At 50.8% G+C, this 20943-nt stretch overlaps 3 protein-coding genes across 7 annotated transcripts; 1 reads left to right on the top strand and 2 right to left on the bottom strand.

The window, feature by feature from the left end:
• The first annotated feature begins 1889 nt into the window (after nt 1-1889).
• On the top strand, nt 1890-5270 carry Perm1 (PPARGC1 and ESRR induced regulator, muscle 1). Its single transcript, XM_028784868.1, has 3 exons — nt 1890-4029; nt 4792-4917; nt 5158-5270. Exons 1-3 carry the CDS (start codon nt 1890-1892, stop codon nt 5268-5270), a joined length of 2379 nt encoding a protein of 792 aa, XP_028640701.1.
• Nucleotides 5271-6569: 1299 nt separating this feature from the next.
• Nucleotides 6570-14656, bottom strand: Plekhn1 (pleckstrin homology domain containing N1). Of its 2 annotated transcripts, none has more exons than XM_028784857.1 (16): nt 13802-14656; nt 13610-13709; nt 10848-10994; nt 10669-10749; nt 10516-10588; nt 10238-10362; nt 10044-10157; nt 9857-9937; nt 9174-9249; nt 8883-9031; nt 8613-8753; nt 8251-8397; nt 7950-8090; nt 7561-7791; nt 7278-7326; nt 6570-7192 (listed from the first exon to the last, which is right to left on the bottom strand). In XM_028784857.1, exons 1-16 carry the CDS (start codon nt 13882-13884, stop codon nt 7089-7091), a joined length of 1842 nt encoding a protein of 613 aa, XP_028640690.1. In that variant the 5' UTR covers nt 13885-14656; the 3' UTR covers nt 6570-7088. The 2 variants fall into 2 exon arrangements, with proteins under 2 accessions (XP_028640690.1, XP_028640691.1); XM_028784858.1 differs by having other exon boundaries at nt 7561-7788.
• Nucleotides 14657-14770: 114 nt separating this feature from the next.
• On the bottom strand, nt 14771-19518 carry Klhl17 (kelch like family member 17). Of its 4 annotated transcripts, none has more exons than XM_028784856.1 (11): nt 19265-19518; nt 19055-19176; nt 18690-18911; nt 18081-18197; nt 17637-17850; nt 17244-17388; nt 16989-17156; nt 16523-16611; nt 16334-16407; nt 15939-16120; nt 14771-15696 (listed from the first exon to the last, which is right to left on the bottom strand). In XM_028784856.1, exons 1-11 carry the CDS (start codon nt 19473-19475, stop codon nt 15468-15470), a joined length of 1773 nt encoding a protein of 590 aa, XP_028640689.1. In that variant the 5' UTR covers nt 19476-19518; the 3' UTR covers nt 14771-15467. The 4 variants fall into 4 exon arrangements, 2 of the variants coding, with proteins under 2 accessions (XP_028640689.1, XP_028640688.1); XM_028784855.1 differs by having other exon boundaries at nt 14773-15696; nt 16334-16437; XR_003713669.1 differs by having other exon boundaries at nt 15591-15696; nt 16347-16437; nt 16542-16611.
• Between the last annotated feature and the right edge of the window lie 1425 nt (nt 19519-20943).

Below are 20943 nucleotides of genomic sequence, written 5' to 3'. Positions count from 1 at the left end.
AAGCAAGTTTGAGGTCAGCCTGGGAAGTATTAAGTAAACAAATAAGCAGAACTTAAGGACCCTGCTCTGTGTTGACTGCGTGGAAATTACCTTCTCTGTGTCTCATGCCCTTTAGAAAGAAGAGTCTCTTAGTGCCTGTCTTAAAAAGATGCTCAGGGACCTAGCAAGGAGCTCAGCATAGATGCTGGTTGCTTTGCCCATGTCTTCTTGAGGTAGAGTGGCCACTCTGTCTTAGGACTATCCAACAAATACACTTTTCCCACAGCAGACTATACTTTGTCCCATTGACCTTGCTCAAGCCTGTTTTTGAGGCCCAGGGTTAATACCTATCTAGAGAGCCCTTCACAAGAACAGTAAATGCACCCACTTTCTTCTAGTAGCACTGGCAGATTTAGCAATGGCCAGGAGGCTCCATGAGCCCTGGATGTCAGATATAGGTCAACAATGTAGTCTGCAAGGTTGGGCTAGAGACATTTAGGTGGTAGATGGGGTGGGACTGAAGTTTCATAATGAGCTGGAAGCACAGGTCTCCTTCTTCTTGGGAAGGGAGACCTGCTTAATACTAATCATAGGGCAGTCTTCTCTAGTTGGAATCTAATGTGACCTTAGCTAATGCCAACCCCCAGTGCTGGCCCCATACCAGGAAAATGTCCTTCATATTGTTGGAGTCCCCTCAAATGCCATCTATTTGTGGCTTGGCTCTGAGACTGGCACGAGTCATAAGTGATCCCAGGGACAGGATATTTTTGGAAGTAAGGGCGGAGCTTGCATTAAGAAGTCTAGCACCTAGCTGCTTGGGGACAGGCCTCTAGATGATAGCTCCATAGCCCTAGCTGGCTGCTGAGAACCAGGTAAGATACACTTAGCCCCTTTCTTCTGTCTAGGGGGTCCTAATGGCAGGAAAGTTTTACCATGGCCTCTCCAGCAGATTAGAGAGGACAGAAAGTCTGATAGGTAGGAAGCCCCCAGTGGTTTTTCTCACTCAGGATTGTTCCAGTCATAGTGACCTCCTACTCTCCTCATTCAAGATATAGCTGGCCATGGCCCCTTTGTGGGGGGGGGGGGGTGTCAGAGACTGGAGGCCTTGGCTAGCTCCAATCATCTTGGTTGACTCAGATAGGGCAAAATGGGGCATTTGATAGCAGGGCAGGAATAGATGGGAGTACAGACCCTGAGGACAGCCAGAGTGAGTTGCTGGGGTTCGGGGCGGGGGGGTTATTTAAGTCCTGTGACCTCTGGCCTAGGTTCCTCTCACAAACTTTTGAGTAGGCTCTAGCCAGTATCAACATGACCTTGGTAAGCTCAGAAAACTTGTTCCAGCCAAGGCTGATGGAAGGTCATCATCCAGAAGGCTAGTCACCTGTTGGATACTATAGATTCTCTTCTGTGGCTAGCTGCCTGTGGTGGTAGCTGGGGAGGCTAGGAATGATTGTCATAGAGAACTGATCTCTGATGGGTGGTCTTTGATGCAGAACATTGTGTACAGAGTTGGAGAAGGTAAATTAGTCCCATTGAAAAATCTCAGAGATGTGAGGGAACACCATATAAACATGACTAACACTGGTCTTTAATTTACTTCACTAATATGAAATCATATTTCATTTTAGGACTGTGATAGTGTATCACAGTACAGTTATTTGGAGTTGAATTGAAAGTAGGGGAAATGGAAGTAGATTTTTAACTCAGAAGAATGAAGGAGAAGAATCTGGAAGAAACAAAGTCTGTCCTGTGGTTCTTCTAGATAGAAATGGACTGCCAGAGGGGGCAGGCGCTACAAGGTCAGGCAGGATGGTGGCAGTGTGTGCTACTTAGTGCATGGAGCCTGGATTTGTGAAGACCCTGCCTGGCCCAAAGTCTTGCTGTCACTCCAGCACCTCTGCTGATGTGCAATGGACAACTTCCAGTACAGTGTCCAGCTCAGTGATCGAGAATGGGCCGAGTTCTCAGCCACTGCTGATGAGTGTGGCCTCTTGCAGGCTGACCTGGCCTCTGGTGACGAGCTCTTGTCCAGTGACATTGATCAAGGGGACAGCAGTGGAAGCAGCCCCCCTGGGCCTCCACCCCTCTTCACTGGGCAGCTGGTTTCCCAAGGGAGGGGACAACAGGGCTGTGAGTTGGAGAACGTGGCTGCTCAGCAGCTGGTCAGCAGGTCTCAGTGTGAGCCTGTCCTGGCTCTGGAGGTCAGTCATCAGGTAGCCAGCACGTCCACACATTCAGAAGCCCTTCTGTTCCCCAGCTCAGACAGTGTCTGTCCTGGCCAGGCCTTATCCTTCCCAGAGTCAGCAACTTTCAGAGACAAGATGCAGAGGCTTTTGCAAGGCCCTGCCCCTAGCTCTTCCGGTAAGCCCCCTCATAGTCCTGAGTCCCCTGGCCACAGTGCCATCCCTCAGAGTCCCCCTGACAGCCTTGAAGCTTCACTGCGGAACCCTGGTCGTAAGAAGAGGCGTGCTGGAGGTGCCAAGGGGACCAAGTACTCTGGATCTTTGGACTCTGCTGGTATCCAGATGAGCTCCCCACAACTTACAGAGACCAGGCCCAAGGAGGTTCTTATGTCTGGGACACTAATGGCAAAAGTCCAGCAGGATAAGCCACAGTCGGACTCCACAAGTGCTCCTGAACATGGCTCTAGTATTCCTGAACAAACGGCCAGACAGGATTCAGGCTTGGATCTTTCTACACCTATTCTGATAACTGAACAAGATACAGACCAGATCAGAAAGACATCCAGAGCTGGGTTACATGTGGTATCCAAACCTGTCCAGGAAGTTCATCCAGATATCTCCATAGCCACACCAAATATGTCTACACATGCCTCTAAGCCTCAACCCTACATGGCTTTGTCTAAACCTGCCTCCAAGCCTCAGTCTGACATAGCTTCATCTACACACCCCTTCACGCCTGACATGACTTTGTCCACACTTGCCTTCAAATGTCAACCCAATACAAATCAGTCTACACCTCCCTCTGAGCCTGACATGGCTTTGTCTACACCTGCCTCTATGTCTCAACTGGACAAGGCTGAGCTTGCATCTGCTTGCACACCTGGATTGCATGTGGATCTATCTGCAACAGGCTCAGAGATCAAGCCAGAAATTTCTCCCTCTATGCCTGCCTCAGTGGATGTGCTTTGTATAGATTTGCCTCATTCTGCTTCAAAGACTGAGTCTAAAGAGAGTGTGTCTATACCTGTTATGCCTTCTTCATACCCTATTTCCCAGGCTGAAGCTGCCACGGTGGATACAGGCATGGCTGTGCCTCTAAGGGGAAACACTGAGGCGCCAGTAGGGCAGTTCTCAGCAGGGTCCCCAGGATACTCCTCAGGAGAGCCCTGCCTAGGTCCTGTCCACGCCCTCAAGAAGAAGAAAGTACGATTTTCCATGGCTATACCCAGCCATGAAGAATCAGGGTCAGACAAGCCTACAGGTTCATCCTTCCTAAGCCCAGACTGGCCCCCAGCTCCCAGGACAGCAGCAGGAAGCCGTGGCGGGTCTGCAGCCTGGGATGCTGTGGCTGTTGGGCCCCGACTCCCTCAGCCTCGGATCCTCAAGCACCTGCCTCCTCCTATATCCTCTGTATCAGTAGAGGCTGAGCCTGGAAACTGCTTTGCTGTGACTCTCCCTGAGGCCTACGAGTTCTTCTTCTGTGACACCATTGAGGAGGAAGATGAAGATGTAGAGGATGAAGAGACAGCCAGCCAAGCCCTGGATGAAATCCAATGGCCTGACACATGCGAGTTTTTTTTTCGGGATAGCAGAGCCCAAAGATCAAGATGTCAGAGGGGACACTCCTCAGTCTCACCACCAAGAGCAGACAATGTGGCACCTGTTCCCCCTGGAGATTTAATGCCTATCTCCATCCCTGAGGCCTATGAACACTTCTTCACTGAGGAAGGATTTGGGAACAGAGAGCCACCAGCCACTCACATCCAGATGCATACCTCAGAGTTTTCCAGGGAAGTAGGGCCTGAGGCATCCTCCAAGCCTGTTCCACCTACAGCAGAACATCTTAGCTTAACAATCAAGAAGGCAGGTAGGTGTTTATCAGGTCCCAGCCCCATCTGGGTCCTTGAAACTTATTGTCCAGGGAGCTAGGGTAAGAGGGTATGGTAGAGGGGCAGGAAATGATCATCTGCTTGTATTTATGTGTGCTCTTTCATGTTCTAGGATCTACATAAAGGAAGGGTAATCTCCTAGGCTACCCCAGGAAACATTTAAGACAGGGCAGCTCAGGCCAGACACTTCAGGGTTTTAGCCTTGTCACTGACCACCGTCCTAAATCTAGTCCTAGGCGCCACCAGGGACTTTCTTCTAGCTATTTATTTATTGATTGATTGATTTTTGGGTTTTTGAGACAGGGTTTCTCTGTATATCTCTGGCTGTCCTGGAACTCACTCTGTAGACCAGGCTGGCCTCGAACTCAGAAATCTGCCTGTTTCTGCCTCCCAAGTGCTGGGATTAAAGGCATGCGCCACCACTGCCTGGCTTCTTCTAGCTTTTAGGGGGCTGGCACTAGAGGCCCATTCATACTCAGGCCATGCTGCTTGAGACAATATGAGAAAAATATCTCCTTTCATCTCCTTTCTCCTCTGTAAACCATGTCACAGACCAGAGAACTGAAGACCCAAAATGCAAATCTCCCAAATTGTTCTGACTCAACTATCACATGCTATCCAGTGTCTTAAATAAGAGAAGTCATGGGGAAGATCTGACTCAAAAGATTTGTCTAGGACAGGTGGTATTCTATGGCAGGCTTGTCTCAGAGAGGAGCATCTAATGGACTTTTCTTTCTTAGGGGAACTACGGAGTCCCCTTACTTCATTTACATTCAGCCAAAATGACATGTGCCTGGTGTTTGTTGCCTTTGCCACTTGGGCTGTAAGAACCTCAGATCTACATGCCCCAGATGCCTGGAAAACAGGTTTGGAGGTCCTGGGATAAGGGTGCTATGCCTAGAAGACCTAGGGGCTATAGTTGTTTACCTCATCTGCTGGGCCAGCAGGGATGAAGGGTGCATGGGAGGTTCAAGCTCTCTTTGACCTTGCTTTTGTCATTGCTAACATAGCTCCAACACACTGTCCTTTGAAGACTGGGTAATGCAGGCAGAAGGCAGTGAAAAAGCCAGAGTTGACACTCAAGATATCTTCTGCTTCTCTTACAGTCTTGCTGGCCAACATTGGCACCATCTCTGCTATTCGCTACTTCCGCCGTCAAGTTGGGAGAGGGCATAGTGACAGACCAAGACCCAGTTCCAGCTCAAACCCCAGCTGCTAGGAACCAGGCTGGCCCAGTGAGGCATGGAGCATGAAGATGAACCCAGGTGACAAGGACAAGATGTTGCTCTTCTCTCCACTCTTTGATCCCTGTCTTCTAAGGCATCTAGGAAGGAGCCAGTGTCCTTGGTACTGATTTACTTAGACTCAACCTAAGGGTCCAGCCACTGATGAAGGCCAAGACCATTTTTCATACCTGAGAGGGTAGAGATTCAGGGTTGTGGGTAAGTGGGCACTAAGCAAGGAGCTGGGTAATAGGATATCAGATTTGCAAGGAAATCTACAGTGCACTTAGCTAAATTTGAATTTACATGAAATTCCTGAAATGTACTTATATGAAGAAGAAATTATTTGTTATCTGAAACCTAACTTGGCACCCTGCCTTTTGTCTGGTCATAAACAAAAATAAGCAGCAGAAGAGGACTCTACAGTAAGTGTCAAAGCAACAAGGCCCCTCTGGATATGTCTAGGCCAAGATGAAGCTACTAAGTGCCTTCAAGGCTAGAGGGAGGCAGTCTAAGAACTCTGCCTTATTGAAAGGCAAGCTTGGCTGGCTAGGGCCTCCAAGGCCCTGATTCCTGAGCCACAGCTTGTGTAGGCCTGACCCAAGTCAGTGAATAGGTTCTAGGGCAGTTGTTCTCAACCTTCGTAATGCTGCAACCCTTTAATAGAGCCTCTCCTGTTGTAGTAATTCCCAACCATAAAATTATTTTCATTGCAACTTCATAACTGAAAATTTGCTACTGCTATGAATCATAATGTAAATTTTTTTTTCGAGACAGGGTTTCTCTGTGTAGCCCTGGCTGTCCTGGAACTCACTCTGTAGATCAGGCTAGCCTCGAACTCTTGAACTCAGAAATCCACCTGCCTCTGCCTCCCAAGTGCTGGGATTAAAGGCGTGCGCCACCACCGCCCGGCTATGTAAATATTTTTGGAGCTAGAGGTTAACCAAGGGGGTTGTGAGCCACAGGTTGAAAACCATTGTTCTAGAGTGTACCTCCAGGGGTGGTTTCTGAGGCCCCTGCAATGTAGGATCTATGGGGCAGTGTTGGATCTTCTCCAAGAGCCCCAGATAGGATATACATAGAATTTGATAGCATCTTATGGAAGGACTGTCTCCTGATACTAAAGGGAGCTTGAATGAGGCCAAGGCTGAGAGAAGTTGTAGAGTGGGAAGGTAGGTGAAGGGACTGAGGTGACAAGTGATAGCCAGTTCTGGGTAGGGTTCTACCCAAGACAGCAGATAAAGGTCCTTAGGATGGTAGATTACTCTGCTCAGAGGGAAACACAGGGACATAGCACCAATAAAATCTTTCTTGTTTATGGTGTGAATCTTTCTGACCAACCTTACCCTATGTGCCCAACAGTACTGGATCTTCCTATACTCCTTTGCTTCTTGTAATAACTCTCACCCTACTGATCTCTGACTTCACAGGTTGAGTTTGACAACCTGACTTTTTTAGCACCCTGTACTTCACATTCATGCTGCTCCCCACTTCTAAGTAAAGACCTGCTCTAGCACCCTCACCCATTTCTCCTAGAGGTATAGCCTCTGGGGTTGTCCAGAATCTTATTGCTGTCCCTCACTGGTTTGTTCCTAGAATTACCTCCTTTCAGTTGCTCTAACTGGTAAAGCTGAGCTGCTAGAGCCTGGTGAGAGGTGATTCTACCCTCAGAATTCTAGCAATACCCTTAACCTGGTGGGGTCAGGCCCTGGTGAATTTAATGTAAGTCAAAGGACTGGTATAACTGCATACTCTTATCCAGGTTGGTGCTGGCTGGTTGTGTTTTTGAGAAGAAGCAGCCCACTTGGGGGCCATCAGATCCACTGGATGAATCCCCCCTCCACTGCAGGCTTCCTGGGCTGTGACCACTTCTGGTGGGAGGGAGAGGAAGTCTTGTTCCAGATAGGAGCCTCTTCATCTAGTAGGGATGTCAGAGACAACTCAGGCATCAGCCTTTAAGAAGTAGCACCCCTTTCCCCTTAGGAGAGAAGACCCTCACTCACCTGGGGGAGGTGACAGGGAACTGGGTGTACCTTCTCTGGCAGGGGTGACCTGGAAGCCCCAAAATACAAGTCTTAAAACTAGCACAGATCAGCCCACCCGATCTGCCAATCCCTTGCCACTTTCTTCTCCTCACCCTCCAGCTTCCTGTCCTACCACACTGTCTCTGTCCATGGTTTCTCTCTGCCCCATATTCTCTTGTTTTTCTCCTTGGAGTCCTAGAACCCTCTACCCAATATTTCCTGATCCCTGGGCCTCCACACCAGAGTAGAGAATGTGACTTACAAGCTGAGAGAAGTCTGAAGGCTGTGGGCCCCTGCTCTTGATGGAACCCCGGTGTCTCTGGGAAGCTCTGGACTGCAGAGCACCTTTCTTGGAGAGCAAGTGGGAGCCCAGAGTCCCAGGGGAGCTGGAGATTCCAGAGCTGGAGTCAGAGACAGGCACAGACACAGAGACTGAGGGGAATGGGCTTGATAGCTCAGGTCCAGGTGATGTCTGTATCGCACAGAGGAACTGCTGGGAAAATGAGGGTTACCTGAAGCCCTGGTCTGGGACCACTGTGAAGCCTAGAGATCCCTTGCCCAGAAACATCCTCCCTTCATAGTCTTCAGGTTTCTGACATCTCCTGATCTCACTGCAGCATATCCAGTCCTGCCACCTAGTAGAGCACTGACCTCATCCAGGCCTTGGATGTCTGTAATCTTGCGGTGAGATGTAGCCGGTGGTGTGTAAGGATCAGCATAGAGTGGGGAATGTGGAATGTCCAAAGATTGATCCTGAGCCTCTGGGCCACTATCTAGGTTCAGTACACTCATCTACAAGAAGAAGGGAATACATGGGTTACCTCAGTTAGATACATTGAGAACCTTCTGTCCTTAGACTACGAGGTCTCTGAGTTCTAGGATCATCTAGACAAGTAAGGAAGTAGAACCAGGAGGGAAAATGGCCTGGGGTCAGGGTATGTGGTGGGCTTACCTTGGTCAAGTCCAGATGCAGGGGCAGTGGGACAGTTGAGCCAGATACTTCTCTTTGAGCTTTGCCCCTGGGAGACTGGCTACTGCCACTGTGCCTCAGCTCTGTCTTCTTTTGGCCAGTGCTGACACAGTTAGAGTTGGCCTGGTTCTGTGGAAACCAAGAACAACTCAGAAAGATCTCCAGGGCTTCTTTCCCATAGACTCTTCTAAGAGGCTGTATGGAGGTCCCTTCAGTTCATGTGCCCTCCCTAACTATGGTCCAGTAATCACCACTATGGGACAATGGGATCTAGGCTTCCCAGAAGATAGAAGTCCTGTTTTGTTTTTTTATCCCCTTCCCATGTCATTCCTTTAGGTACTTACAGGTACAAGATGGGCAGGGAAGCCTATAGTGGTTGGCACTGAGGACTCAGGGAGGGATTGGCTGGTGGGGAACACTGGACACTCTAATTTCCAGCTGGTTCGTCCATTGGAAGAGAGTGAACCTCGGCCTCTACCTACAACCTAAGTAGCAGAGGTAAGGTGAGTGGCTGGATCTGACTCCTTTTCTATCCCTGCCTGGACCTACCTTTCTGCTCCCTAGTTTGTACTACTGCCACAACCTGAGTTACAGGGACCTCACTGACTCCTCACCTGTGTGGGTCTCTGTAATCCTGGGAAACTCTCTGAGCCAGGCAGCAGGTGGGCCCCATCCCCGTGAGAGACAGTCCTGAGGCACAGCAGCCATTGACTGTAATCCTCATAACTGGCACATACCACACGGATGGTGTTGATGAGGCGGCCTAGCACACAGATATGTAAACTAAGGTTTGACAGACAGGTACATTTTTCACCCCACAGAGCAAAGAGTTGAAGCATCCACCAAACTCATACCCTTCCCAGAAGCCTGGTCAAGCAGTGGGTAGATTCTAGGTAGGACCCTACCTTCGATGAGAAAGGAGCGGATCTCCTTTTCCTTCTCTTCTAAATTGATGTGGATGGCACTTAGTGGAAGCTCCCCCTGTAGAGTAAGGACTAGGTATTTATCTGGGTCATCTCAGCCTCTTCCTGGCCCTATCCTTCCATCCTGCTCTCCAGAGCTGGGCTGGAAACTCAGGCCACCTATCCCTGAGGATGACACTCAGAGAAAGGCCAGGTAGCTTTGTTTGTTCTGGAACATCTCCACTCTACCTCCTGTTGGATCTTCACCAGCTGATGCCAGTTGTAGGCAGATGCTAATAGGGATTAGTCTCTGTGAGGGAAGCCCCCTTGGTGTGTTTTTCAGTGACTAGTGTCATGCTTTAGGCACATGTGCATGCTTGCCCTGTCCCCACAATGCATGGAAGATGCTCAGAGACAAGGGGGAACATGCACCAGGGATTCCGAGAAGTAGCTTGTTCCATGCCACCCACTCCAGGATTAAGGATGTCCCTGAAGGATGAGATGGGATTTAGAGGGTGGAGACTCCTCTGTGCCAGAGCAGAGACAAGACTGACCAGGGCAGTGGGGCCAGATAGGTGGAACCCTGTGCTCTGTCCCAACAGGCCCTGAAATACAGGTTTCTGAGTCTCCGCCCCCCACCCCAGAAAGGGCATCTTCCTGGACAAGTATATGTGGAAAGGGCCAACCTTAAAGCTAAGGCCTTCTGGCTCCTCAGAGAAGATGACCAGGGATGCTGGGTATAGTACCAGAAGTCGGTCCCACTGCTCCTGTAAGGGGTCAAAGGATTGAGTGGGGTTGGGCACCTGGAGTCCAGCCTTACCTGTTCCTGTATCCTTCCCTATCTCATTGCACCTCAGGTCTTTTCCCACCCACCTGGGAGGGCAGATGCTGCAGCTTGACCCTTGAGGCACAGATTGCGTTGCTCATGGAGTTACACCCATATGCTCGCCATAGCTGAGTCCAGGGGAGTTTATCCCCCAGAGAACCCTGAGGAGGAGGAAAGAATAGGTCAAAGGCAGGCCAGAGAATCTGGATGAGGGGAGGACTCACAGGCTCCTCCTACTGACCTGTGGGGGTGCTGAGTGGCATCGTTGCAGACCCAAGAGAGCCATTTGCTTTTCCAGGTGGTAGAGCCAGTGGCTAAGCTCAGTCTCACTGTGGCAGAGAACAAGGAGTGGGGCAGGCAGTGGGCCTAGGGGCAGAGGAGTCAAGTGGGCTAGGGGCCAAGCTTAGAACTCACAGAAGCCCACAGGAAAGTTTCCTCTCCAAGGGCTGCAAGTGGACCTCCAATGCCAGGTCCAGAGGTCCTGGTCCAGTGGTGGCCAGGCCAGCTCTCTCCACACACCTGTAATCTGGAAGGCATGCTCTCTGGATCCATCAATCGGGCAGATGCTCAATTCCGTCAGTGGTAGCAGTCCCTGCCACAGGATAGTATAGGAGGGGCTGCAGGGACTCCTAGGGAACATAGTCACTCCCTCCCTTTGTCTGTACCACTCACCTGGAATGTAAGTCCTTCAGAACCGTGGGCCTGGAAGTACAGGTAGGAGGGGAACAGTTCTAGATAGCAGTCACTGATGTCCTATGGGAGAGCAGAGCCACTAGTCTCAGAGGCTGGGGGGACAGCCCCAGGCATGGATGTTGGTTCCCAAGTATTCCCCAACTTGGTGTGGCTCCTACCTGGCTGTGCTGGAACCGCAGCTGAACCTTGGAATAGTACACAACCTTGCCAAGGTTCCTTACAGGCGCCCTTCGCCACCCTTTTTTGAATACACTCAGGAATGGCTGTTCCAGGTTTTCTGGATGGTTTTCCGGGCCCAGGATATCCTGAGGGAGTAGGGCTCAAGAGAGGGACCAGATGGAGCCAGATCCCCACGCAATATACACACAGCTTCTATATATAGTTCTGATCTGTCCATGCACGGTCACAGAATACATTCATCAAGAACATAAACATACATGCATACTACACACACCTAACTCTTGTCAAATGAAAAGTGGAATATGTGTACTTCACATACATATAACACTCCCTACAGTCAGAGCTATCTGCTGTGTGGTATAGACTTAAGTTGGCACATACTGGGTTCAGTCCTTATCTTCAGTACTGCCTATTCTGTGCAACTTCACTTTGGTCATTCAACACCCTCAGACTTGTCCAAGAATTCAGAGGTTATATTATGAGAATGAGATAATGCTCAAAGTCTTCTCAGGTTTTCAGTAGCAGCTGGAAATGTTTCTTTTTAATCTGGTTCTATAAAAAATAAAGAAAAACCAAGGTCCTAGCTTGTAATATTTGCTAATTTCTTTGGTGTAAATATTCCCAACATTGCCCAAGTTGAGTTTGGTAACTCATGATGTCTGTGAACTTGGAACTGGAAAGAGGTATTAGTCAGCTTTTGTGAGTCTATGCTGGCTCCAGCTCACCATGCACATACTACTTATCTTACAGTAGAAGGTAGAGCATTAGCAATGGCCTTGGGAGTTCTCTATGACTAAACTTGGGTCCCAGTCCTCTCCTTCCTTTTTCCATTATGTAAGACACATAAGTGTCTCACCTTTGCGTGTGTAATTCTCTGCTCAGCCCTAACTTCCCATTTCACCCCTTTGTGGGCTCTGTTCAAGTTTACCTTCTTTCTGAATATCCTAAAATTCAGCCTTTGCTTTTCACTTAGTACTGGTTTAGTCTGGCTTATTCTATTTTCTCTTGTTTTGTCTTGACTGTCTTTGATGTAGGAATGGAAGAAGGCGAGAACAGACGTCTTATTCTATTTTGCTCACTGCTGACTCCACATAGCCTAGAACATGACCTGGGATGTTCTGGGGGGCAGGGAGAGAGGTAGGTCCAATATCTAAACAACTCTTAGACAGTCCTGGAAGACTGTCTAAGATATAGAGGATTCTCTATATCATTTTAGAGATCAGGAATAGAGTAAGCTGTGAGCCATAGGCTTTAGGACAGGTGCTATGTTGCCTTTGGGAACTGCCCAGGACTACCTGCATGGGCTATTATGCACTGATCAAGTTGAACTACCTCCAGTACAGGCCTAGAAATGTGAACAGACAAAAACAGCTCACATCCTCACTGACTTTGGGTGGGGCCTCCTGTACCTACACCCAGTGTTGAAATGGATGCTGGATGGCACTGAAAAATAGGCCATGAATAGAAAAGGCTATGAAGCTGGCCTTGTGCTCAGACAGCTGAGGGCTTAGCTTGGAGTTGTGGCAGGGCTAGTTCTTATTTAGGTGCAGAATCTACCTAGAGTCCATAGCTTATGTACAGTGCTCAGGAGAACTGGTTCCATGCCTGGCTAAGGCCCCTCCTCCTGATCCTACTTCCTGAGGGTCATGTTTTGCCCTTTCCAGTTACTGTGTTCTGATATAGTCAACTACTCTGGAACTTTGGGACTCCTTTCTAGAATTATGTTCTGAGTCTGACTAGAGGGAGTCAGGGTCTGAGATGTGCCCATAGGGAGGGATGTCACCCTTGGTCACTCCAGACTCCATTTTCCTCTTTATTTCTTTGAGGCAGTAAGATTTCTGAAGGTGACACCTGCCTACAGAAATCCCTGGGACCTCAGAGACCAGGAGAGGCTGTGGTACAGTTTTCCTAGTTTCCTGGGATCCTGTGAGAAAGGTATACTTTGGGAGTTTACATCAGCTGCAGCACCCAAAAATACAGGAGCCTTGCCCCAACTCTAGTAGAGGCTGCACATATATAACAGAGCCTGCCCTACTGGGGTGGGTGTGGTTCTCCAAGAACAGCAGAGTAGGAGGTGTTCCTGTCAGACCTGCAGCCCAGGCTCCTCCCAAGTATTGCCATAGAGTTGGGAAAAGGGGAGGGGAAAGGTATGTTTTTCCTTAGCCCTAACCCTAACCCTGAGTCATTAAACCCACAGAATGGTTAGCCTTCTGATCTCAAGAGGTCTGTAGGTCTAGAGCTGACTCCTTGTTGTATGGGGATGGATGCCTGCCTAGATGGCAACACGGTAGCTGTGGGCTCCACATAACAGAAACAGCTGTAGACCAGTAACACTTGGGGACTAAGGCCTGTACTATGCTATTTACCAGAAGCTCCCACACAGTTGTTGGGCCCAACAAGACCCAGGTTGGGGCAGTGGAGGTTGATGGTGGCCACTGTCCCCTTGGATATGCAACAGACTGGGCAGGCTCTGCCTGCTCACCACTGACTCAGTGCTGGTCTTGGTTTCACTCTCAGCCTAGACTGCTCCCCAGGGAGGAGCAGTATCAACTTCCTCATCTTGCTTTGGATTTGAATCCCTCCAAGCTGGCTAGGGATCACCCCGAGTTGCTGGAAGATGTGATGCCCACATTATCACTCACACTGTGGCATACACAATCATACAGGGAAAGCACAAAGTTGTACTCAGACTCCAGGTCCCGTGCCACACCGCTCCAGCCAGACACGCCCCTCTGCTCACCGTCCCAGGGATGTAGTGGAAGATCTTGTTAGCCGCGGTGTCCCCATCAGGCCTAGCCTCGGTGCCAAACAGGCTAGCCAGCTTCCTGGCGCTGTCCTCTCTGGGAACAAGGGAAACCGAAGGCTCACGGCCTGGTCCAGGCAGTAGGTCCAGGGAGACCCTGTTCCCTTGTGGCCAGGCCACACCCCTCACCTGTTTCCCTTGAGCGAGGGCTTTCTGGAAAAGGAGGCCCGTAGCCTCCTGGGGGTCTGAGGGACGCAGTGGCTGTTCCCCATGGATGGCAGCTGCTAGCTTAGGCTGGGCAGGTCGACAGGTCTGGGTCCTTGGTTCCGTCTGCTAACACCTCCCGCTGGTGGGCGTAGCCACAGGTTGCCCTGCCCCTACCCTGGGGCTGGAGGAGGCTCCTCTCTGGGCCCGGATTGGCCCCTTTTGAGGGAAACCTTCCAGTGAGGGCCCAGGTTTTCTAGGCCCAAGGCAGTCAGCCTTGGGGTAGGGTAGGTATTTCCTGATTGGACCAGGAGCCCTCATCTCAGCACTCTGTATAAACCTAGACACAAGGGCTTGGTCTATATACACCCTGACACTTGAATTCAGACTGGAGGTGCCTAGACGTTGGAGTTCTATGGAGGCAGGGATTTTTCCTCCCAGTTGCCCCTCCCCTGCCAGGGTACATACATCCTGTTTCCACTTGAATCCCAGCTGTCTGAGTCATTGGTGACTGTAGGGGGCGTGTGCTCACTCTTAGCTGCTCAAGAAGTGCAACTTCATATAAAGGGAGGCCAGAACCCTCCCCCAGCTTCTCTTCTTTCTGGGCCAACCCTCACCCAGACCTAAGTCAGGGTTCCCAAAACTTAATCAAATACAAGAAAGAGGCCACATGCCTCCCAGGTTTCTAAGGCAGTAAAGTAGGGGCCTATCTTTCTCATTTACCCCATAGTCCCATATCATAGCAGCCTCATGACTAGGATGATAGCCAGTCTCTGCTGATCAACAGATATACCAGTCTGTCCCGTTTGGATGCAGAAGTGCCATTTTGCAGCCCCAGACATTAACATTTGAGTCTGGCTGCACACTTGCCTGTAGACCTTCACTTTGTTGTCCAGAGAGGAGTCAAAGATGTGCTGTAGGCCCACAAGCAGAAGGTACAAAGGGGGCTAGAGATGGACATTCAGCCTCAGGCCCATGGAGCCCAAGAAACATGTTTATTGTTCAAGTTGGCTCATATTGCTGTGTAGGATCTAAGTGCATGTTGTGTGCCCAGCTCCATAGAAGACCCAGAAAAGACATCACACTGTATACACAAGACATAGGAAATATGTCTGCTTTGTGTCCTTCAGGGACAGTGCCTGGCAGAGACAGATAATTGCTGTGTGCAAAGCGCTGGCCAGGGGTCTGCATCTTCTTAGAAAGCCCTTGTCTCTGCTCCTGTTGCAACAGTTGCTCTGCCCCTTACTGTTTGCAAGGCCCAGCTATGTTGCTCATCCTTCCAGTGAGTGTCCACCCCCAGCATTCTCTTCTGTTCCACAAAGGGAGATAGTTAAGAGAACACTCCGAAGGGCTCCTTGGTCCCCTACATGCTGGAGAGCTAACAATTGAGAGTAAATGTGTGAACTGGTAGCTGCAGCACTTTTCAATCCATCAATAAATAGTGAATCAATAAATAAGTGAGTAAACAAACAGCACACAAATAAATGAACAAGGACAAATGAACACAGAGACAAAGACGAAGAACAGGAAATCTCTGGTGGGCTATGTGATCTGCCCTAACACTTGGTAGAGGAGACAGAGGTGGTAGGGCCACCCCGTAGGGTTTAAGGCATGTGGGAGGCTGCGGGGCCTCTGTACAGTCTGACATGTGTCAGAGGCTGGTAGAGGACACAGACAGCGTGGGTGAGGAAGGTGGTGGGAAGTTGAGCAGTTCCAGCACTGCCACACCCACACTGCTGCGTCTTGTGAACATGCAGGATGCTGCCACCCACTTGTTGGTCCTCGGGTTGTACTTCTCTATGGAGTTGAGGCTGGAGCTGCCATCATTGCCCCCCACAGCGTAGAGCCAGCCATCCATGGCCACCAGGTCATGTGTGCTCCTGGGGAATTGGATAGGCAAGAGTAAGCCCAAGGGGCAAGCCAAGAGACAGGCCAAATGAGTGGGGTGTAGAGGGAGAAGCCATAGGGACAGGGTGACAAAAGGAGTCCCATATGCTCAGGAAGAACCCAAGGACCTGCTGTACTGTTGAGGTGCTGTGAACACAACCCCTGGAGCTACACTCCTGGAATAAACCAGATGTAGTGGCAGAACCACTCACCACCCACCCCTGGCCTTATACACCTGCGGATATTCATGGGTGCCACACTCTCCCAGGCACCAGCCTTGGTGCTATATCGCTCCACTGAGTTGAGGCAGCTTGTACCATCATTGCCCCCTGCGACATACAGGGCACCCTCCAGCACTGCTACTCCTGCTGAGCTTCGCCTGCTCAGCATGGAAGCCACAGGTGTCCAAGAATTCACCTGTAGAGACAAGAGGACAGGCTGGAAGCAGACCCACCAAGGGCACCTCACCCTACCACCATATAGAATCTACTTGTTGCTAGGTACCTGAGGGTCAGGGATAGGATAGAGAAAGTGGACCCCTTGGATGGCACAGGAGGCCAGAATCTGGGATTATGCCCCATTCCACCCAGCCCTTCAGAAGAGGACACTGTGATGGGGTGCGCTATGCACCTGGGGCTCATACTTCTCCACGGTGGCCAGGTGTGATGAACTGTCATAACCACCCACGGCGTACAGGTTCCCATCTGTGGGAAGGCAATAGACCCACGAAGCTCCTGCAGGGTGTAGGAATTTTGGGGGTGGGTGGGAAGGGGATAGGCAGGAAAGCAGGTACCACAGGAAACAGGTCCTGTCACCCACCAAGTGTGGCCACACGCACATATCGCCTCCGGGTGCTCATGGCAGCAATGGATGTCCATGTTCCTGTCAGTGGGTCATAGCGTTCAGCACTGTGGACACCAGAATGATGTTGATGTTCAATTACAGCAGTCAAGTGATCCTTTCCCAGGATTTGTCCCCTCATCTCCCCAAAGCTATGGCTGAAATACTGAACATCACAGACTCAATGAATAGATAGCAAGGTGTGCTGGGTGGATATAGGCTACTGGCTGCTTGGGCTGGAGGGAGGGCCCCTCCAGGGGGAGAATGGTGCCAAGGCCCTGCTGTTGCTGTGACCTGAGGTTAAACAAACCTTACGGACCCAGTATCCTGGATTAGGCAGGACCTCATTCTCTTAGCCAGATGTGACTTCACAGTCAATCCAGCCTCATCTGCTGCTGCTGAGCCAACCCTGCAAGGCTATTGGGGCCCTAACCCAAACTACTACCTGTTGAGGCAGGAAGCCCCATCGTAGCCACCAGCTGCATACAGGAGCCCATGCAGGGCAGCTACACCTAGGCAGCTTCGCCTTGTGCCCATGGAGACCTCGGGCTGCCATGTGTTTGTCACAGGGTCATAGGACTCCACCGTAGCCAGGTCTGAGGTTCCATCATAGCTAGGAGAAGAGTCCGCTACTGATCAAGGATGGCCTGGCAGGCATGTGACAAACCTTTGAGCCTGCATACCCAGCTTCTATGCTTACCCGCCCACAGCATACAGTCGGTTCCCAACAGCAGCAACTCCTACACGAGCCCGACGTGTAGACATGGAGGCCACCACATGCCAGCGGTCAGTTCGAGTGTCATATGCTTCACAGTCTCCATGGATAGCAAACAGGCTCCCACCACCTGGAAGATGGGTAACAATATAAATAACAGGACTCAAGAAGGCTGGGCAGAGGACTCTAGTGTGACTCAAGTACAAAGACATGAAGGCTCCAGGGGTGGGAAGAGATAGAGACTGGGTCACACTAGTGGGTCACATACCATAAGGTCTTTGAGACACACAGGTCATAAGTAGAATGGGTTGGGTTTGTATTCTGAGTTGGGATAGATGGCCTAGGGCAAGAATGGGAAGAAGAAAGGGTTCAACATACCAACAGCAAAGAGCACAGGGCCAGCACCCTCACAGCGACGGGGTCTTGTGCGGCTAGTACCCAGAACACCTCTCTGCTCAGGCAGCAGGTGGAACTTAAGGGCCTCAATGAGCAGATCCTTGCAGTCAGGGTGATGCCTCACAAGGCTTTCAGCATCCACGTGACCCAATAGGAAATCTCGGCTCAGCAGAGGCAGCCGTACACACTTCATCAGCTAGGGCAGGAGGTGCCATGTAAGGCAAGACCCTAGGGCATACTTGTCCCAGGGCTAAGACCCACTCAGGTGCCTATAGGACTTGTACGATTGGTTCTTGAGACAGGTGGCTGTATTACTCCAAAGGAGTCTCTGAATGGAAGATGCTAGGGACTCGAAGAATTAAGCTTATACCATAGCCACCTGCATTCCCTTCTAGACAGCATGGGAGCTCCAGGACTTGGCCTCACCCTTGGTACATGCTGCCTCCGAGTGTCTACATCATGTTTGACCCAGCTCAGGACTGCACGATACACATCTTCCTCTGAGGGCACATTCAGGCTATCACTAGAGACCAATTCCAGCACCTGGGGGTGAGAGGTCCTCAGACCTGACATCTGGGTAGGGGAGGGCCCAGAAACCCCTGAATGTGTCAGACAGAGGGCACGTGCATACACATGCACAAACACACACACACACACACACACACACACACTTAATGTTCTTAGAGTGAAGGACCAAGCAGAGTCAAGATTCACAGATTTTGTTTCCAGTAGTGGTGCTGATGGGTAGAGGGGTGAGGAGTGTCCGAGATCCTGAGTAGTCTTGGGTACATAGAATCAGAGACTGGGAAATTATGGTCCTGTGGTAAAGACAGGCATCTAAAACAAATGATTGGGTGAAATGAGAAGATGGAAACAGGGTTGGGAGATGGCCAGGGAATGAATGAATCATAGGGTAAAACTTGCACCAGAAACTTGAAATGAGGATTGCAGAACACTGGCTGCTAGGGTCTGGGCTGGGGCAATGCATGGTGGGGGCTGGGCCCAAACTGGCATGTTACCTGCTTCAGTGGTTACCTGCTTCAGTGGCAACAGCATGAACTCCTCAGTCTTGGCCACATCCACGAAGTGCTGCAGCACGTACCTGTGTGCTGCCTTGAGCAGGTCACTGCATGAGTGTGTGTCTGCAAATCCTCGAATGCCCAGGCAGTTGGAAGGGTCGAGCTGGCTCAGGAGGAACTTGCAGCAGGCATCTCGAACACCATTCAACTGTAGAAGGCTGGCAGCTGGGAGTAGAGTCTGGGGAATGAAGATGGGTGAGGCAGGAGGGGACCAGAAGAGCACAGAGAACTGGATATTGAGGAGAAGCATGGGGAGGCCAGGGTACACAGATCTGGGCTGGAGATCTCAGGGAACATGGGTATGGGAATGGCATGCCTCACCTGAACGTTGCCTTCGCCCACCACAATCTCAGCCGTGTATGCAAACTGTACCAGCTGGTCTAAGGCTTGCGGGTCAATGTCATGCAGCGTCACATGTGTCTGGCGGCTCTCACTCATCTCATCTGTGAAGACAGTGGATTAGGCAGCCTGCCCTGGGAGATCTGCAGAGATCCCCCTAGGGCTGCCCAGACTGTTGTATGTGGTACTTGCTTGTGAACATGGCGTGGAAGTAGGGGCTACAGGAGGCCAACACCACCTTATGAGCACGGATTTCCTTGGCTGCTACATGCAGGACGATGTCACACAGAAGGCCACGCTGCCGCATGCGACTCATAGCCACAAAAGCATCATGGTAGTGCCGTTTGGAGTTGTGTGCCACACTGTGACCCTCTCTGCTTAACAGCTGCATGGAACCTTCCATCGGGGCTGCAGGACGGGCCTGCCTGGGCCGAGCTCGCTCTGCCTCGGGGCTGCAGGCCACAGGACTAGGTCAGTGTTTATATACTGTAGAAAGTCACTCACACACCTTTGAGAATTCCTAGCACAGCCAAGGCAGCTGCAATCTATTCCCAGTAGTTCAGTCTTCAGGGACCAAAAGTCCATCAAGGACCATCCTGTCACTCACTGCCACTTTCCAAGGCTCAAGTTCTCTCTCCTGTCAAGGAACCTTGCTGGAGCCAGAGCAGATTCTTTTATAAATTTAAGCCTACTCTTAACTGCCACCTGTCCCTCTTCCTCTGCTGACTACCTCTCCTAGTGCTCCAAGCTCCTCTTCTAGTGCCCCGAGGAGAAGCAGGCATTTTCCAGAGAGCCGTGTCCTCAGCACTTATTGTGAGCATTGGAGAGAAGTTGGCCAAAGCTGTCCCTCTGAACTGAATCCCCAAATCCCAATCACCAGGCGCTGGGAGCAGCCCCTTCTGCCCCACTCTGCAAATCTGTTTAATAGTGCCTGGAGAACCAAAGGGCTGAGACCTTGCACCACCTCTAGCAGGGCGCCATCCCTCCCTCCATCCCTCCACCCTACTCACGCCGGCGGCTGAGGCGGCGGTGGCGCCTCAGGCCCGGGCCCCGGGCTACTGTGCTCTGGACTCTGCGTCCTGCCAGCAGGCCGCTCGCCACGGGGCTGCATAACTTCGGCCGCCAAACCTGCGACAGACAGCGCAACGCTGTTTGACTGATTCGGGCCGTAGAAAGACTGCCTGGGCACTCTGTCCACTCCGGCGGCGCTCGCCGGTCTGCGCAGCCCCTGTTTCTCGGCGCCGCCCGCCCTGCTTCACACAAGGTTGCAGGACCTGCTCCCCATCCCCATCCGGATCAGCGCTGCGCAGACAGCTTCCCTCACTCCCAGACCCCTCTCTTCCAAGGAACACTTAACCTGCGTTTGGCGCCTTGGTTAGCTTCAAGTTCCAGTACCCCAGTACTCACCTGCTAGATCTTGCTGTGACTGACAAAGCTCCATAGCACTAGGGTCGAGCTGGACGCTAGCCCTCAAGTCTTATCCTCGGGCCTGGTTTTCAACAAGAGTGTGGAAAGGCTCAGCGCACATACACATACATATTTGAGCATTAGGTGGATGGGAGCTGCTAGGGTCTGAGAGGTGCTGTATTATCTATTGACATGGATACAGCATTCTTGTCACATCCAGGCTCCCCAAGGAATTGGGTGTCCTTTGACTTAAAAAATATTTTTTTCATTTTATTTTATGTATATAAGTGTTTTGCCTATTTGTGTATTATATAAATTACATGTGTGCCTACGGAAACTGGAAGAGAGCATCAGATCTCCTGAGACTCAAGTTACCAACAGTTGTGAACCACCCCGTGGACACTGGGAATTGGACCCCCGTCCTCTGGAAGAGTAGCTAGTGCTTTTAAGTCCCAACCATCTCT

Source organism: Grammomys surdaster, unplaced genomic scaffold, assembly GCF_004785775.1.
Source record: "Grammomys surdaster isolate TR1022 unplaced genomic scaffold, NIH_TR_1.0 124903, whole genome shotgun sequence".
Taxonomy (NCBI): domain Eukaryota; kingdom Metazoa; phylum Chordata; class Mammalia; order Rodentia; family Muridae; genus Grammomys; species Grammomys surdaster.
The sequence above is the reverse complement of the archived record's forward strand: the minus strand, read 5'-3'. Positions and strand labels throughout refer to the sequence as shown.

Bases quoted from the DNA above. Each gene is read 5' to 3' on its own strand.
- Perm1 (XM_028784868.1), top strand. From the start codon at position 1,890: ATGGACAACTTCCAGTACAGTGTCCAGCTCAGTGATCGAGAATGGGCC. The intron at 4,030-4,791 runs GTAGGTGTTTAT...TTTCTTTCTTAG, and splicing joins CTTAACAATCAAGAAGGCAG to GGGAACTACGGAGTCCCCTT. The intron at 4,918-5,157 runs GTTTGGAGGTCC...CTTCTCTTACAG, and splicing joins CCCAGATGCCTGGAAAACAG to TCTTGCTGGCCAACATTGGC.
- Plekhn1 (XM_028784857.1), bottom strand. From the start codon at position 13,884: ATGGGGAACAGCCACTGCGTCCCTCAGACCCCCAGGAGGCTACGGGCC. The intron at 10,750-10,847 runs GTAGGAGCCACA...GCTCTCCCATAG, and splicing joins TGCGGTTCCAGCACAGCCAG to GACATCAGTGACTGCTATCT. The intron at 9,250-9,856 runs GTTGGCCCTTTC...CTTACTCTACAG, and splicing joins CAGAAGGCCTTAGCTTTAAG to GGGGAGCTTCCACTAAGTGC.
- Klhl17 (XM_028784855.1), bottom strand. From the start codon at position 19,475: ATGGAAGGTTCCATGCAGCTGTTAAGCAGAGAGGGTCACAGTGTGGCA. The intron at 18,198-18,689 runs GTAACCACTGAA...TCTCACCCCCAG, and splicing joins TGCTGTTGCCACTGAAGCAG to GTGCTGGAATTGGTCTCTAG. The intron at 17,851-18,080 runs GTGAGGCCAAGT...CTCCTGCCCTAG, and splicing joins GGAGGCAGCATGTACCAAGG to CTGATGAAGTGTGTACGGCT.